Source organism: Crocodylus siamensis, chromosome 1, assembly GCF_052110815.1.
Source record: "Crocodylus siamensis isolate JL-2025a chromosome 1, ASM5211081v1, whole genome shotgun sequence".
In the NCBI taxonomy this organism is placed as follows: domain Eukaryota; kingdom Metazoa; phylum Chordata; order Crocodylia; family Crocodylidae; genus Crocodylus; species Crocodylus siamensis.
Genome location: NC_143395.1, coordinates 37,265,294 through 37,284,720, shown reverse-complemented (window position 1 = coordinate 37,284,720; position 19,427 = coordinate 37,265,294). Strand labels below are relative to the sequence as shown.

The following is a 19,427-nucleotide window of genomic DNA, read 5'->3' as shown; positions in this document are numbered from 1 at the left end:
ATATATATACATATACATATATATATATATGTATATATGTTAAGGGATTTTATGCAGTATAGAAGTCACCCTAAAATCATTTATCCAATTACAACACTGTGCATAACGGCAGTGCTTGTTATGAGCTCTATCAATATGTAGGATAAAATCCGGACCTTATTAAAGACAATGGCAAACCTCCCATTGAGTTTTGAACAGGATTTCATTTATAGACACAAAAGACACCAGCTAGTAGTCCGAATTTAGTATCAGTCAGAGAATAAAAAAATTCAGCTATCCATATGATCCTAAGCCTTCTGTTGAGTGGAATCCTTCACTCAAATGCAGTGAGTTTATGGTTCCAGCACAATTTTAAAGAAAGCTGATAAAGTCCTTGGCATGGCTGATATAATCCAGGCATGGATACGTGTAAAATAGCTTATAGCAATACATCACATAAACACAAAAAGTGATGTTTGTGTTGAAGAAAAAGTTTAAATTTCAATTATAGGTTGCAGTACTTCATGAACAAGACTTGTAAAACAAATCTACACATTTTTCCTTTAATCATGAAACTCAAAAAGTCCCTTTTGTCACCAAAAAGGTACTGGCAAATTTGTAAACTAATCCCTGCTTTACTTTTAGTTTTTGATTTAGAATAATAATTATGATAATGAAGTTTTTGCAAAAGTCAAATTTATAGTGTTCTACGTATGACAAATGAAGAAAACAACCAATTTTCTTTACTAAAATTACCCCCATTCCTCAAAAATAACTTGAGTCAATCAAAGCATCTATAGGTATTGTTTCTATACTACAGTAGTTTTATATGCCACTCAATTTGTAATATCTTGGTAGTTTGTAGAAAAATAAATCAAATATTGCATCACATGAAATAACTGGTATAAATAAGATACGGATACAACCATATTTTTTCTTCTATTTTACAATCCAAAGTACTTTTAATATAGATTAGGCTATTTGTAGGACTGTTTTAGCATGGCAGTCTCTAGGAGAAGTATGTGTGATGATTATGATGAAGGATAAAAGTCTTGGAAAAATAGCAGTAAAAATATTGATTCCTATTTGAATTCAAGGAATTTGAACTGTACAATTCCTATATTAGCACTTAAAAAAAATAAATTAAATGATGTTTTAAAATAAAGTTATTTCATTACCTACCACATCTTATCTAAAGAAATTACATCACCTTCAGAAGAATGAATAGATTCATTCAAAATCCACTGGTCTGGACCTGAGTGTCATAGAAATATTAGTGTTGTGTGCCCCCTCTAGACTGGCCTCCTGGCCAGGTAAAGTTTAATGTAGCAGCATTTGGTTTTCTGTTAACCATCATGGTCACTCATGTGCAAGGGTCTCAGTTGTGGGAGGTCAAGATATTTTACTTTAAAAAGTAGGGAAATCACTCCCCCAACAACTATAATATGCATTTTTTAAAGATACATTATTGCATTTTAATTCAAACTCAAACATTTTACAGTTTGCCCATATTCAGGAATAGAGGATTTGATCCTGCACATCAGTGACAAAATTTCCTTTGGCTTGAAAAGGTGTAGGAAAAATTATTATTCTTGCAAAGGGTTGGTTATTCAGCTGGTTTGTGTGAAAAACTCAGTAAGGTCCAGGGGAGTTTTGCATATAGGGACACTGATGGATTGAGCTAAATCTATCTTGTTCACAGTATATATGGACACAGCATTTTCACAATATCAGGCTGCCTTAGATTTATAGTCTGTCATATCATATAGAACCCTTTTAGCAAAAATGCCAATCTGATAAATCATTCCAGTATTTAAAAATGCACTAATTATCCACACTGCTAGCTAATTAATTGATGCAAATAAATGCAGATACAATGAAATACCACTGCCGTGCATTCTAATGAGGAAGCTACTATTGTAGTCTATCAGGGAAATATGTAATAAAACATCTCCATTGGGTGTTTTCATGCAGGAGGCTAAAATAAACGAAGTAGCTCAAACGTATTTAGGGGCACAAACTAAAATATTTCTGTATTTTGAAACAAAATTATTCTACTTGGTGTATTATTCAGTGCAGGCAAGGCAACAAGAAAATAACAGAATTTGTTTTCTGCTTTAATGTGTTACAGATTAATATTTTTCACACATATGTAACATTTGGCACCTACTGCAGAAAAAAAATTTGTAAAACATTGCTGTGTGCTGGGTTCTGTTGGAATGATTTTGTAGCTGTTTTGGTCCAGGAATTATGTGAGCGGCAAGGACTTTTGTGGCTGATAGCTTTTATTGGACCAATTGCATGATTGCAATAGACTTAGGAAGACTAGATATATGAAGATAAAGGATAAAGGACAATGAAGACAAGCTTTCCAATGAGAAGCATACTTCATCAGGTGATCTTCATCAGGTGCTTTGCATTTGAAAACTTGTCTAAGTCTAGCCCAACTATGCAGCTTGTCCAGTAAAAGGTATCACCCACAAAAAAATCCTTGCCTCTCACTGATAATTTCGTAGTTTTAACCTTACACATGCTGCAAAAAAGGTGCATGAGAGGTGTCTGTACTTCAGAAAATATGTTTAGACTTTTTCAGACCTTGCATTTTTGACAAACATTTTTTGTCATTTACAGTGAATGCACTTGAAAACCAGCATTAGAGACCAAGGACCAGATGATGTGTTGCTATAGAGATTCCCCTGTCTCTTTGTAAATCATTGCACAGATGTATTAAGGGATTATAAGCACATATTACCAAAAATAATGCATACAAAAAGGCTCTGATCCCTATGAAAAGTACTGGTCATCACCTCTAGCAAGAGACAGGATGAAGTGATGTAATCAGAGCTTCAGAATTAATTGTTTAGATATAGAGGTTGAGGTGAGGCACACGTGTGTTATATACCCTTGGGCTCAGCTGTAAGGAACAGATAAGAACCACCCTACATACCATTCCTGTTTGAAGAGGGAATTTTGGGTTAACAGGCTAAAGGGTAACAAAAATGGTTTGCTACTCTTTTGAGCTTTCCATCACTATCTGCTAAGCCCCTTTTCTGAACAGCTTTGTAGGATACAGCTTTGTGGTTGCAGCTGTAAGATTAATTTCTTCGTAAAGAATTTGAAATGTAGTGATCTGTATATTTTGCTACCATTGTTATCACACATTCTACTCTCTTTTATGGGAAGCTTTAGCAAAGAGTCTTTATACTATGAGGTAGGCAGGCAGTTTATTAGCAAATCATGTACCTTATGTCTAGTGCCTGAGCTATGTAACGTCAGTAGAATATCATGCTGTGATGTTAGGCATGGACTGTCCATATTTTAGACAAGGCATTCTTAAACTGATATTTTTTTATGGACCATAATTAAGGGCAATGAAATACCTGGTATTTAAAAAGAACAGTACTGCAGTGCATATTGTTGTTTCCTAACAGGAACAACCCCCCCTCCCCCCAGTAACATTCCACTGGGATTGGATTAAGTGCATTTTTTGGTTATCTTACTCTGGGATTTGCTATAATGGAGCACCCTTAGAGTTGTATTGCCATTCCCACAAGCTCTATAATTCCCAGATTTATGTCAGCACTTCTGGTACTTCCTCTGCAAAAGCAGAAGTATTAATCACAGCAGTGGTCCCACTGATGTCAATGGGTATATACCTAAAGTGACTAAGTCAGTGGTTCTCAAACTTGTTGGAGCTGGCAGGCTTTATAATTTTTATGAGTTGAGTAGCACCCAATTTCAAAAACTTTATCCATATTACAGTGCTTACCTCAGAGGCATTAGGGATTGGGGGTGGGGGACTGGCCAGGTAAGGACAAGCCTGACCTTGCACTTACTTGTTTGTCTCCTCGCATTTTCTGGAAGTCTCACATGACCTAGTGGCACCCCAGGGTGCCAAAGCACCCCAGTTGAGAATCACTGGCCTATATGTTTGCAGCACCTAAATATTCACCTGTTCCTCCATCTTCACAGGGTGCTGAACTGTTTTTCTGAGTCACCTGCAGTACCTTTCATAAAAGTCAGCATTTCCTTGAGACATGAGCAAAAAAACATTACCACACTGGGCCTGCCACTTAGTAGAAGAAACTAAAAATTGCAACCTGGATTATTTTACTTAGTTCAGTTTAAGATTCAGATTCATGACAGTGTTTCACAGAATAGCAGAAGTTTTGTTGGGTGAAATAATGATCATATTTTTTTCTGCTGCCCAAATAAAGGAATACTAAAAGGATGTGTTTTATTAATTTTATGTAAACATAAAAAGTTTATAACTTTCTCTCTACCTGTACATCTGGTATTTTCTTTATCCTCAGAAAATCTCCCAATCTTGGTTTGGTGACCTAGATCACAGGGTTTTTTGATTTTTTTAAGGTAGAAGATCAACTAAGGACTTGGTAAATTCACCCAGGCCCCAAGGTCAAAAAATAAAGATAATGACAAACTATACACAAATACTTTAAAACTGGAACAATTCTATAAAAAGGACTATTAATTCACAGGGAGGAGATGAACATACTGTTCACCTGTAGCTTTTCAGTATAATTTTCATATCATGTGTTAATGACAGGTAACCTCCCTAAAGATTTATTCATTCATTTTGCTTCTAGGTATTGCACATTAGTTGGAGACTTTTCTGCATGGCCATGATGTGAATTACAAATAATGCTAAGCAGCCAGGGGTTGTTTGTTAGATTATCAGAACCAGTGAAGGTGAATGACTCATTCTATGCTATTTACAGAACCAAGGCAAGCAATTCATCACTGAACAGATGTTAATGATAGGCTACCTGAATCCCTATAGAGGAACGTCGACTCTTAAGAAACTCCTCTGCTTTTGTCACTAAAATGGCCTTGTCACTGGTTCGTATTGAGGTGCTTTGATTCTCAGAAGCATGACGCTGTGCAGCTGCAGTCTCCAAGGCGAGATTCATGGCCTTGTTACTGTCCAAACTGTCTGTAGAATTGTACATCCCTCGACCATCTTGAGGCCACGGGGAAATCCTCTGAGTCCGGCTATCATGATATGCATCTTGGGTGGATTCTGTGCTGCTCTGTGCTGTAACTGAGATTAGTGGCTTGGAAGTAGTACGAGGGGGTACTGGTGGCGGTGTTTTTTTGTAACTTGTGTAAGTTACAGCTATAAAAGGAATAAAAAAAGAAAAAGAAATCAAGATTAATTTGTAAATATGCTTTATGAGACAAAAATGTAATATACAGATTATGGTACTTAAAGAATAAGGGTAATTGTGAAACAGTGGTTTTCTGTGAAGTTCACTATAACTGTCCCTTACTAGGATGGGTACCCATAGCAACAGGTTTATTTTATTTTAACTAAGAAGTAAAGATTGAAAATGTTCCTCATGAGAACCCTTGATCATGGTGAAGATTAAAAAGGAGTTAGTAAAGATTTGTGTGCATGTGGCTGAGTGCTGCAAGTCATGTTCAGAAGTCTAGTCTAGAAGACTAGTGCCTGTGAGGTTGGCTATAAATGGTATAAAACCGATAAGAGGAATGAGGGATGTTTTTTCCCTTCTTGTAATCATTTGAACTAGGACTCTGCACTGAAATGGTGCATTGAAGGAAGTGACAGCAATATATTGAAACAAGAAATTTGTCAAAGGTTTTTTTTCCCCTGAGGAGTACAACGTTACACTTTTAACTTTCAAAAACATTTTAAAATTTACTGTTAGAAATAGATTGATTACCAAAAGGGCTGCTTAAGTGGGGTGTATAAATGATTAAAACAAGCTAAAACATCATTCAAGCAGAAAATTCTCTACAAGGAAATGTTTATAAAATGCAAAGGCTACCAACACCATGAACAGTGATATTATATACATGTTCCTCCGGTAGGATTTAAACAAAAAGGGCATGTATTGAGTAGTACTATTTTGCAGTATACACACTAAGCAACAATACATATTTAAAAACAGAATTAAATGCCACTTAAGTGTGTGTGGGGGGGGCTGGAAGAAGGGGGAGGGGACCATGGGGGGAACCCCACCAGGCCCCATTCCTTGCCTTCTCTCTCAGCCCCCTTGAATGCCCCCTAACACCACTCTCCCAGCCCTGTCGATGGCTGCCCCGCATGGCCCCAGCATCCTGCTTTAAAAAAAAAAAAAGGCCCCCCACACTGGCTGTTGCAGTGGCTGTCAGGGCCTCTGGGGGCTTGTGGTAGAGCCCCTCATGCATGTGGGGCAGTGGAGTTCAGCAGGGATTGCCCCCCCGCCTGGCAGGAGCCAGTGAGCACAGGGCTTTTTTTTTTTTAAACTTCTGGGATGCTAGACCCAGGCAGGGCAGCCATTGATGGAGCTGGGAAAGTGGGCAGGGGATGGGGTCTCTTTAATTCAGATATTCGGCCAGAGCCAAATCTTCGAATTAGATTTGGCCAAATCGATTCAGGACAGTGATTCAAATCACTGAATCGAATCACTGTCCCCTGGGTTGGCCGAATCTGAAGTGAATACTAGCTGCTTTGCACAGGCCTAGTTTGTGTCTAATCTCATTCTGCAACTGCGTGGATGACCTCTACCTGACTCAAGAAGTCTATGGGCCAACGAGAGGCAAAGCACTGCTTTACCTGGTACCGGCTACGGGGGACGACCTAATCGGCGACCTAGTGATTGATGGGAAGTTGGGTGACAGCGACCATGAGCTGATCACCTTCACCATCCGCCGTAAAGCTGGCAAGTCAGTCAGCAACACAGAAGTCCTTGACTTCAGAAAAGCCGACTTTGACAAGCTCAAGAGGCTAGTCAGTCAGGCCCTCAGGGACCATGACCCCAGGGAGAGGGGAGTTCAAGAAGAGTGGTTGCTTCTCAAGGAAGCGATCCTCAGTGCACAAGCTAAATCTATTCCAACATGGAGGAAAGGCAGCAAGAAGGCACAGCAGCCCCCCTGGCTCTCCAGAGACCTAGCGGACCTACTGTGGCTAAAAAGGAAAGCCTACAAAGGATGGAGGATGGGATTCACCTCCAAGGAGGATTACTCCGTGCTGGTCCGGTCCTGCAGGGAGCAAACCAGGAAAGCCAAGGCTGCAACTGAACTCCAACTAGCTTCAGGCATCAAGGACAACAAAAAGTCCTTTTTCAGGTATGTGGGGAGCCGGAGGAAAAGCAAGGGCAATGTTGGACCCCTGATAAACCAGATGGGGCAACTGACAACTGACGCCCAGGAAAAAGCCAACCTATTAAATAGGTACTTTGCGTCAGTCTTTCATCAGTTGCACGGGATGCCCATGCCTGCTATGGGACAGGGAAATCTGGGTGAGGGGGATCCCCTACCCTCCATAAATGCTGACCTCGTGAAGGAACACCTTGAGAAGCTGGATACCTTCAAGTCAGCTGGCCCTGACAACCTGCACCCCAGGGTACTCAAGGAGCTGGCGAGCGTCATAGCCCAGCCCCTGGCACGGATCTTTGAAAACTCCTGGCGCTCTGGTGTAGTGCCCGAAGACTGGAAGAAGGCCAATGTGGTGCCGATCTTCAAGAAAGGGAGGAGAGTGGATCCGGCTAACTACAGGCCCATTAGCCTGACTTCTATCCTGGGGAAGATCTTAGAAAAGTTTATTAAGGAAGCCATCCTTGAGGGACTGGCCCAGGCTAACATTCTAAGGGACAGCCAGCATGGGTTTGTTGCGGGTAGGTCTTGTTTGACCAATCTCATTTCCTTCTATGACCAGGTGACCTATCACCTGGACAAGGGAGAAGAGATTGATGTCATATATCTTGACTTCAAAAAAGCTTTTGATCTGGTATCCCATGATCACCTCTTGGCCAAACTGGCCGGTTGTGGCTTTGGCTCCACCACGATCCGCTGGCTGGGAAATTGGCTTCGTGGTCGGACCCAGAGGGTTGTGATTGATGGCAGTCACTCATCGTGGTGCCCTGTGACCAGTGGGGTCCCTCAAGGCTCTGTCCTGGGACCCATACTGTTCAACATCTTCATTAACGATGTGGACATTGGAGTCAGGAGTGGACTGGCCAAGTTCGCCGATGACACCAAACTTTGGGGCAAAGCATGCACGCCAGAAGATAGGCGGGTGATCCAGGCTGACCTGGACAAGCTCAGCAAATGGGCAGACGAGAACCTCATGGTGTTTAACACTGAAAAATGCAAGGTTCTCCACCTTGGGAGGAAAAACCTGCAGCACCCTTATAGGCTTGGCAGTGCTACGTTGGTTAGCACTACAGAAGAAAAAGACTTGGGGGTCATCATTGACCACAAGATGAACATGAGCCTCCAATGCGATGCTGCGGCTAGTAAAGCGACCAAAATGCTGGTGTGCATCCATAGATGCTTCTCGAGCAAATCCCGGGACGTCATTCTCCCCTTGTACTCGGCCTTAGTGAGGCCGCAGCTGGAGTACTGCATCCAGTTTTGGGCTCCACAATTCAAAAAGGATGTGGAGAAGCTTGAGAGAGTCCAGAGGAGAGCCACGTGCATGATCAGAGGTCAGGAAAACAGATCTTACGATGACAGGCTGAGAGCCACGGGACTCTTTAGCCTGGAAAAGCGCAGGCTCAGGGGTGATCTGATGGCCACCTACAAGTTTATCAGGGGTGACCACCAGGATCTGGGGGAACATCTGTTCACCAGAGCGCCCCATGGGATGACTAGGTCAAACGGTCACAAACTCCTGCAAGACCGTTTCAGGCTGGACATAAGGAAGAATTTCTTTACTGTCCGAGCCCCCAAGGTCTGGAACAGTCTGCCAGCGGAGGTGGTTCAAGCGCCTACATTGAACACCTTCAAGAGCGAATTGGATGCTTATCTTGCTGGGATCCTATGACCCCAGCTGACTTCCTGCCCTTTGGGCAGGGGGCTGGACTCGATGATCTCCCGAGGTCCCTTCCAGCCCTAATATCTATGAAATCTATGAAAGTGAGAGTTTGACAAAATATCCATGAGAAACACAGCATAAGGGAGAAATGAGATACAATAAGCAAACTCATGGTTTCAGCATTTTAAGAAATAGAAACCTATCTATCTAGCATTGTGACAGAAAACTATGATACTGAAAGAGCAATATAACACAGAAGGGGTCTAAATGTGTAAGTCCAAGTACTACGCAGTTCCTGTAAATATTTTGCTTAGAAGGCCAAATGTTACACTGGTACATCCTTGATTTTTAAAATGCAGGTGCGGTGGGAGTGATACAGACTCGATAGCCTACCCTGAGTAGGGGGCTGAACTAGATAACCTCTGGAGGTCCCCTTCCAATCTTTTACTCTCTTATTTATTATTTACTATTATTGAACTGTGTGGATACAGTTAAACTGGCATAAATGTGCCTTATAGTTTTCTCCGTCTTATAAATGGGGATAAATACAGGCCTTGTTATACACTGTGAGGTGCAAGTATGTTGATTGATGTTAGTGCTGGCTCAAGTTTTGAGCAGTCACACCTTAAGGCCAGCAGGGGCAGGTGGACTGAAAGGTAAGAATCTCTGGCCCATTCCAGGCTTCCTCCCTTTCCCCACCTGCCCCTCCCCTTCCCTCCCCTCCCCTCCCCCCCCCATGGCTCCCCTCTGCCTGGTGCTTCTGCCACTTAGTTACAATTGCCTGTGATGCCTGTTCTGTGGGAGCAGGCAGGGAAGTTTTAACCTGCCTTCCCAGCCACCATTGCTGCTAGCGGCTGCTCTTCTATGGGTTGAGCTTGCTCAGAGAGCAGCAGTGGCCAGGCAGGCAGGTTAACCTTTCCCTGCCTGCTTTCCCCAGGATGGACAGTGGGGGCAGCCACAAGTAAGTTGGGGGAGTGGTGGCAGTGATCACCAGGGATCCTGGCTTTCTCTGGTTAAAAATCGCAACGTCTCTGATTTAATAAAAACACAAATTCTCGATTAAAACCCCCCAAATCCATTACTTGGCAACCACTGTTCCCCTCATCCCTGCTGGTGCCCCTCATTCCCCCCCACAGCACTCCCCGGTCCTGCCAGTGACATTTACTCAAACCCCACAGCCCCCCAGAGGGGGCATCCAGCTGCCATGGTACAGGGTCAGGGACCCAGGTCCACAGCTCCCCGCTCCCCACAGCAGCATCTGAGCTCTACCTGCCACCCACGGGAGGCAGTAGCTGCTGCAGTGGAGTGGAGCATGGAGTCCAGCTCCCCCTGCTTAATGGGTGGCATGACTGGATTGGAGTCCATAAGTGGGGTGGGTGCAGGATTCCCACTGCAGGCTTTGGCTCCCCACCCTGCTGCCCTCTCCCCAGGACCTCCATAGCCCAGCAGGCTGGGCCCAGAATGGCAGGGCAGAGCGGGGTGGAGAAACTCAGTGCTGCTTCTCTGAGCCAGGTGCTGCCATGGTGTAGCATCCCCTGCCTATGTGGAGTGGTGCCCATGACTGCTACTGGCAGGGAATGCTTTGCCTTGGTAGTGCTTGGCTCATGGTGGCAGCACTGAGCTTCCCCACCCAGCCCTGCCATGCTGGGTCCTACCCACTGGGCTATGGAGGCCCCAGGAAGAGGGCATTAGGGTGGGGAACCCTGAACCTGCAAGCAGCCAGTCTGCCTCCTCCCCATGAACAAATCTGGGAAGTATGTGTCCCACCACTACTCCCCCAGGAATGTGGACAGTGGTGGGGAACTAGTCCCTCCCCCTGGTAAACCTCCTGTAGCTTCATTCTGCTCCCTGCCCAGGGTCTGTGGCTGCACATTCTGGCCCCAGACCCCAAGCATCACCCAGGTTGGGCAGCAGCCCCATCCCCATCCATGCCCAACTCCCTCCCTCCCTCCATCCCTCACTATGGGGGGCCTCAATTCCCCATCTTCCCCCAACACTTACCTATGGGAGCTGCTCTCCAGGTGGCCTGGTGAACATGTGCTTGTGTACATCTGCACATGCATATGGTGCCCCCTGCCTGACCACTCTCCTCCTGCTCCTCCCAGCCTCATGCAGGCTGGAACTCTACCAGCCTGCAAGGGGAAACCTACCATTTCCTGTGGGTTTTTTTCCCTAAAATGAAAAAATATGTGTTTTACTGCATTTTTCTGTGGCAAATGGAAAACCTGGATCCCTGGTGATCAGGAATCTGGGGTGCTGGGGAGGGCAAAGCGGGGGCACAGTGAGAGAGGGGGAGTAGGTGGGGTGTTTACGCTAAGGTGTAGCTTACAGTGGTTACACCTCAGCGTAACGTGACCTGGGTAACATGGATCAGAGATAATCTTACCCTGAAGTGGTGTAACTTTGAGCCACCTAATGAGTATTTAAAACCAGTTTCAAGTGTTAATGTGCAGAGTATCTGGAGGTTAAGAGCTCCAGTAGCCACCCAGAATTTGTGTGTAACAAGGCCCTAAGTTATGTACAATATTTTAAGAGCTGCAGGGTATTGCCATTGGATTCATAGGGGTCAAGGATCTTGAAGCCTTGACCATGTTTTCTTGTGGTAGTGGACTTTTAGCTTCTGTGACTGAATTGTGTCTTGTCTTATTTCTAGGGAGCTTGTAAGGGGATAGAAACAGATATCAAAATAATAAATGACTGGTCAATGTTCAGTGTGGGCTAAATAAAAATGAAATAAACTCCAAGTATTAAATTATAACATTGAAAAATTCATCATTATCCTTCTTTACGTACTGCTGATAAACTAGATCAAGATTTTTCTGCCTTATTCTGCTGTTGCCATTCTTTCTTCTCTGAAATGACAGTGAAATTGCAAAATTGGAAAGAAGTCCTTAAATGTAAACTCAAACCTGGAGTTCAAAAGCAATAGTTATTAGGAGTCCGCTGCTATTCACTAAGTTTAGTTTCATGTTTTAATGAATTATATCCCCTACATGAATATTCATTAAAATTAAAATTGGAACAGAACACAAAGGGTTTATCTGAGAGAATTAGACCAACATATTACACACTTGAAGACATACTTTTCATATGTTGTGATACAATGCATTTCTTAAAGCATGGGTGCCCTGTGCTATCACCAAATTTATTCTTTATCAGCTCTGCAAAGATTAGCTAAGAAAAATAATACCCCAATGCTTCTCAAATTCTTTGGGGAATATTGGACCCCTGAAATGCTGGAGTGACCAAAATATTCAGAAATTGTCATAGTACTGGTCCATCTTAAATAGTATCTCAGATTAATGATACTACTGGAGAAATAGCAATGATGCTGTTTCTCAGGCAATGTAGATACAAGTATTCAAGGTGCTACAAAATAGAAATAGAGACATGGGTGAAATGAAGCGAGTGAAATGAGGTTGGAAGCTATTTTTATCTATACAATAAGACAGGTTATCAAAGTTATGACTAATTTATTATATTTCACCAGTTGTTTTCATCCCGAAGAACAGCAGTGAACAATGAAACATATGGTGAGATAATAATGAAAAATCACAAAGTATATTCCTAATATCCAGGTAGTGGGTCTCATTTTTGCCTAACAAATGTAAATGTTATAATTGTGCAGATTACAGTCATAGCTAAATTAATTCTCATATAGCTTTTACAAAAGTCTTCATTTGCCAGAATCAAATATTGTCTTTTGATTATTAGTATTTTTAACATTTGCTTCTGAAAACATAGTACTGTTGGTGAGATGCTTTGTAAAGAAAACACAATTTAAGGAAAACCCAACTCCTGCTTAATGTTGAAAAAGGTTTATACTGTATATCACATTTCTTCTCCCCTTGAAGAAAATGTACAATGAGAATAGTGGAAAAGATCTAAGTGCATAAGCAACATGGTAGCAAAAACGCCCAGTGAAATTCTTTTCAGCAACAGAGATCATATCATGGAGCAGATGAGTAAAAATGTATCTCTGTACAGCTGTGTACAATGGTTCCTGTAGGGACCACTTCAGTACCAGAGTGATTTAGACTACATGGAGGTTGTTACCAAAATGGAGGAGATGATTTATGCTGAAAATTTAAGAACCAACTCTCTTTTCTGCTTTAATCACTCAGTAGTTCCAATGAAGTCAAAGGGATTACCTGTCTGAATGAAGCAGCAGTTAGACATAACTGAAGTAAATAAATTGCTTATTTACATGTTGACTAACCAGTAGGCAAGGGATGTGATGGGTGGTGAAACCCTGTACATATGGAATACTCTGCTCCCTAAACTGGGCCACATCTTGGTGTTTAATAGCGATTGGTTTTCCTTCCAAATCTTAATTATCATTGACCTTTATAATTTTGAATATTTTTGTTATCAGTACAAATGCTCAGACACTTCTTAGTTTCCTAGTTTTTGGCCTCGTGTGAAACAACATTTCCTTTTAGCAATTCCAAATCACCCCCTTTTAATCAGTCATCCCTTTGTTCTCACATCATGAGACAGCAGAAGCTTCTGTTCCCCAGCTACTCTATCATTCACTATCTTGTACATTTTTATTGTTTCCCTTCTTCCTTCCTTCCTATGGTAGACTATCCCAGTCTTTTTAATCTCTCATCATATCAATTTTCCCAATAGCATTATTTTCCTATAGTGTTCTATTAATTTCTGTGTTCAGACAGGTTTTGCCTTCTGTTGAACCCACACACACTGACCTGAAGACTGTCAGTGTATGGTGCTGCTTGAGTTGAGGCATGCTGCATTTGCCTGGGAAATGCACCGATTCAGTCTCATAGACAAGAAAATGTATTCCTGGGCAACACTGAAATTGTTGAGTGCCTAATTCTGGGTAACATCAAAACTTGCAAAATTTTATCTGAGACTTTCATTTCCCAACTTTGGTGAATGATTTTGGTGTTTAATTGCTGACCATTCCTGATACTCTGTTTTTCCGCCATGCTGTGGCCCAGAGAGGCACTTACAAAGAAAAAATAATACACTTCTCCCACATTGACAATTGGCCTGTGACATCTGTAGCAGCTTTGAAGTACAGAGAGAAAAATTAGTTGGCATCACCAGTCAGAAATATTGTCTTTCTACTGGTTTCCCCCGAACACATAAAGGATTGTGAAATAATAAAGCTGAGATTGTCATCCTTTTGCATTCACAGGATACCTCAATAGAGAGCTTTACTGTTAAACCCTTTTCTGGAAATCGGAATTTAACAACTTGCCTTCATCTGCTACTGATCACCACCAAGAAATATACAGGGGAAAGCAAAAAAATAAAATAAAATAAATTAAACATTCATACTAAATTGATGGATGTCTTTGAATCATGGTACTGGCTATAGTCTCTCTCATCTTTGACACAAATAAGAAACAGATTTTAAGTAGATTAATGGCAGGACAATCAGTTGCTTCTATGTAGGTTCATAGTGGGCTAAACTACACCAGATTTGGCCCATTTTTTCAATCGGGCTGGTAACAGAAGCTGGTGACCAAGTAGCTTAATATGAAATAATTTATCGAGTGGACATGGAAATGTATAACATACATCTATTTGTTTCAGTCCTCATACTATATAAACAGCGCAAATTCCATCAAAGTTATTTCCTGTTAATTGATTTCATTGTTTCCAGCAGTGTTTAAGTTACAGTTGGCTTACAGGCCTACTCAATGCCAAACAGTCAATTACTACTGCATTTTTTGAACCGCAAACAACTTTCATTAACATGAGTATTATGGAATAATTTAAAAAGCACAGTGAGGAAGAAGGGTGCAAGGCACTCCACAAACAAGTGACAAAGAATAGACTTCCTGTCTTGGAATGCTTCTAATTTATGCATCGCCTGGGACACAAAGTAATAATATTGACTTCTGTACTCTTCACTGAGAGAAGTAGCAAGAAGGAGCACAGAATTTTCCCCCATACAGTTGCATCTGGCTGAATTTGCTCAAGGTAGTATAGTACAGAAACAGTCCTAGAATTAATTAATCATTTTCTCCAAAATATTATTCAATACAAATACAATTTCTACTAGAAATGAAATGCTATTCAGTTCATTAATAATAACTAGGTCTATAATTATCTACATTAATCTGAAGATTTAAAAGTTAAGAAGCAGGAGGTGAGATCTGGTATTTTGGATTGAATGCCAAGTTGCATTAAAATAGATGACATTCCAGTCACTTTCAAAGCATACTCCTTTTTAATTCACCCACAGCTATTATTCATTAACAACATGTAATCATTTTTTTTACTATGAATCACTATAACTGTTAATACTAACCTAATGGGAAAATGCTGTTATCTAGGCTAACAGAGATAAAGTTAAATACATGATGAATTTAGTTAAAGACACCAGCAATTAAAAGGAATGGTTTTCCCTTGCTACACAGAGAAGAGGATAAAGGAAACACACTAAAGCTAAGTACAGACAGTCAAAAAGCCTGAGGCTGAATCGATTTAATCTTTGCAGGTTAGTCTAAGCTGTGAAGATTGAACTGACAAGCAAGTGAACAGACATTCACTTTTAATTCTGGAAATACAGCCACATGCCTGCTGCGGCACAGGCCAGAAGCCAGGGAGCACTAGAGCTTGCTTCCCTACTGGGTTGGAGCAGACAGCTTGGGCCAAGGATAAGATGCCCACCCTGTGAGGATGGGGTTTGCTGGGGAGGTGTAAAGCATCCTGGGACATTGGGGGAGTGTGAGTTAACTTGAATTTCAAGGGGATCTGGGACAGAAGTTAAATAAACAAATTTAAGCTAAATCAGTTAAGTCTGATACTACTACATCCATCCAGGTTTATCTTAAATCAGTTTCAGTCATTTTGAAAGGGGTTTATGTGCACTGAACTTTTGTTGTGTTACAGATTTGAACTGGTTTCCAATTACTTATACTGGTTTATGTGTAAGTTCTGTCCCTAGCCCTGATTTTCTGAATAACAAGCTCTGTGCAGCAGGGGCACAATTACTATGTTACAGGCCCCTTGTACATCTTACATCTAAGTTGTGGTTAATCAACTGATTACTGTAACTGTAACTACACATCCAACCTACACAAAAATGTGTAATAACTTTGTGGCTGGTTCTATTGGCAGGCTCTGCCTCCCAGCCATGGGGGTGTAGCTGGGAGCCCTGTCAGCTCCTAGACACAGGGACACACCATATGCTCCCATGGCTGGGTCCCATTAGCTGATGCAGGCTCCCAGCCACAGAAGCATATGGTACTCCATCACAGCTGGGAGCCTGGATCAGCTCATGTAGCTTCCAACTGTGGGAGCTTGCTACTTGCTAATGCAGGGAGAGCTTAGGATCACAATCTTGGGTTCCCCCTGCACCAGCAAGAAGGTATCATGGGACCTGATGTCCAAACATACTATCATACCTCCTTCCTATCATGTGTGGCATACAGGAAGCACAACTGTGAGGACTGCACATCAGACATTATTATACCGTTACTTGCACTTGTACATTGACTCCTCAATCTACATTTTCACTGACTACATTTTCACTGACTACCAGACCAGCCTCTGGCTTCTTTACTTGTCATTCCATCCAGGAAGAGCACACACCAACTGCAGAGACTTCCTCAGCCTGACAAAGGCTTTTTGAACCTGAAAGCTTGCTTAATAATTGTTTTCCAACTATTTAAGTTGGTCTAATAAAAGATATCAGATTCACCCAAAGAACCTTGTCTACAAAAGCAAATGGGGCTTTTGAGTTATGATATAATTTGTGCTAAACTATTTTATTTTCTAAAAAAGAAGGACCTCTCTGATAAATTTTCTATAGAGCAATGTCCCATTTCAAGGATAACAGTCACCTTTTAAAAACAGGTTCTGAGGCATGTCTTTTTCTATTTAAAATCATGTTGTTTACCCAATGACCACAAAAAAACCCAACTTTAAAAGGACATGATAATATTAAACAGGTTAATTTTGCTTTTAAAAAAGCAAAACTTATCTATTTTTTTTAAAGGCAAGTAGAATTGTGAGATCTACAAATAGATTCTTTCTTCCATCATTAACATGTTTTTTTGCTCAGTAAATAAGTTGATGTAGAAATGAGACTGCGCATATGGGATCTTTGGATGCTGACACAATAATGCTGGATCAACTGAAAGGAGGGAAAAAAAGTTAAGATAAATTAGCCTAACTGGGAACATCCAGATCAGTGCAGAGGTACAGTTTGTGGTGCCGCAGACCCTTCTGCCATGCCAAACCTTATCAGTCTGCAAAAGTTATGTGCAAGCCAATTAACTTATGCCTGAGTGAATTACATTTTAGGGGGAGTTTTATGAATACAAAGAATATTAGCAAACATAACAGGGAAAAACACAATATTTGTATTTTATGGAATCAATTGTACCACTCAAAAATTAACCCGAAAAATAGTAATCAAGAATGGAAGTGCTTCACATCCACTAGGGATTTATATTGGACAAGGACAAATGACTACACTAACCGAGTGGAAAATCAGGTCCACAGAATATTTTCTTATAACCTAATGAACCTTTTACTCACCAGTGAGTGCATTGACATGAGACATTTACTGAGGAGTTGACTAATTAACTGAGCAGTAAATGTCTACAAGTGTAGTGCTATTAGGCAGGAGTAAACTAATTAGCTTATATCATTTTTAAAAAACTCAGCAGCAGGATAGTACTTGCATTTACAAACTACTGAACATTTCAAACATTTACAAGTACTATCCTGCTGCGGAATTTTTTACTCTGCTGCAACGCATGTGTAGATGCTAGAGTGGCTGGCTGGGGCACACGGCTGCTTCAGTGCAGGGGCTGCCTTCCAGCTAGCCCTGCACTGGAACACCCTCATGTCCCAACCAGCCCCCCTGCAGTATTTAGCTGGGTTGGAGCAGCCCCAGGCAGGCAGGCTGACCAACCCAGGGCTACTCTGAGCTGAATCAATGTGCTGCAGTCCCAGGAGCATGTGCAAACACAGTGCTCAGGAGCAATAAACTCAAGCAGGATAAGCACCGTAATTTATTGCTTTGACTTAATTGCACATGTAGGCACATCTACTGACTGCTAAGTGACTTCTTGCTCATTTCCTAAGTAAAAGTCCACTTTGGCCTTGGGTCTACAGCAGTGGTCACCAACAAGTGGATCTCAATCTACTGGTACATCCTGGAGCCTCTTGGAGTCAATCTGACGCTGGAGTGGGGGACTGAGTGCCCACATGCATGTGCCCCAGCCCAGCAGGTCAATCTAGATCAAGGCCCCTGCGGCGAGAGACAGTGCTGCAGGAGCAAGTTGAGTGGGGCCCTGGCCGGGTGGGACTTACCTACTGGGGAGGTGCGCCCCCAAATAATTTTTTCTCGATCTGCCTCCCCTTTCCCTCCCCACAGACTTACCTGCTGGGTGAGGGCGTGGGGGGTTGGAGACCACTGGTGTACAGGAAAGGAACCTGACCTCAACTTTTGGATCAGACTGGGTTTACCCTAGGCTTGCCTTCCCCTTCTGAGGTTACGTTGGTGTTCTTCAGAGGTGGAAGTGCATGAACATTCTAAACTGAGCACCAAATTCTTTAAAATACACAGGTCGTATTTGAAATTAAACATAGAAAATATTTTTAACAAAAATACATGTTTTAGAAATCATATTAAGTTTTAAATGGCCTAAAAGCTAATTAGATGGGCTTTTTAAAATTACCACAAGAGGAACCCCGCCCCCCCAAATATGCTATTTAAATGCTTACAAGGGGTAAACTGTACCCTGGCCCAGTAGCAGTGATTGTAAACAGTATCATCAACTATGGTGGATTGAGAGAGGCTCCATGCCCGGATGGTGATTTAGAGGTGGCACCAGCATCCCACAGTACTCTGCACCCCTGCTCTGTCACTTGGCATTCTCTCCTTCCCTTCTCCTACCACTTTTCACCCCTCTTCACCTTCCTCCCCCTGAATTCACTGGCAGTCAACAGCATCTCTGCCCAGGGTACCAGAATGGCTAGTTATACATAGGGTGGCCATCATAGAGGACATTCCAGTTTTCTGCTACTCTGTCCTCTATTGATATGATACCATGGTATGTACACTATTTTTTCTCTTGAAGAGAAGAAATAAAGGACATAAAGGTATTCGGTTTCATATCAATAGAGGACAGAGAACAACTGGACTGTCCTCTGTTCGTGGGGAATTCGGCACAGGGGACACAACGGTGGGAGTCTACTACAGACCTCCCACTCAAAGTCCCGAGCTTGACCAGGAGTTTGCCCGGGAACTGACTGAGGCCGCTTGCTCCAGGACCTTGGTTGTCATGGGTGATTTCAATTACCCGGACATCTCGTGGGAAGATTACTCAGCTAAATCTGAGCGGGCGCAAAGCTTTCTCTCATGCGTGGATGACCTCTATCTGACCCAAGAGGTCTATGGGCCAACGAGAGGCAAAGCGCTGCTTGACCTGGTACTGGCTACGGGGGATGACCTAATCGGCGACCTAGTGATTGATGGGAAGTTGGGTGACAGCGACCACGAGCTGATCACCTTCACCATCCGCCGTAAAGCTGGCAAGTCAGTCAGCAACACAGAAGTCCTTGACTTCAGAAAAGCCGACTTTGACAAGCTCAAGAGGCTAGTCGGTCAGGCCCTCAGGGACCATGACCCCAGGGAGAGGGGAGTTCAAGAAGAGTGGTTGCTTCTCAAGGA

General features: G+C 42.3%; 1 protein-coding gene across 1 annotated transcript in view; it reads right to left on the bottom strand.

Moving 5' to 3' along the window:
- DLGAP2 (DLG associated protein 2) overlaps positions 1–19,427 on the bottom strand; it is an 803,365-nt gene that overhangs the window by 56,766 nt on the left and 727,172 nt on the right. Inside the window, exon 10 of the mRNA XM_090033149.1 lies at positions 4,767–5,116. Coding sequence (XP_089889275.1) covers positions 4,767–5,116 — 350 coding nt within the window. The remainder of the gene's footprint in view (positions 1–4,766; positions 5,117–19,427) is intronic.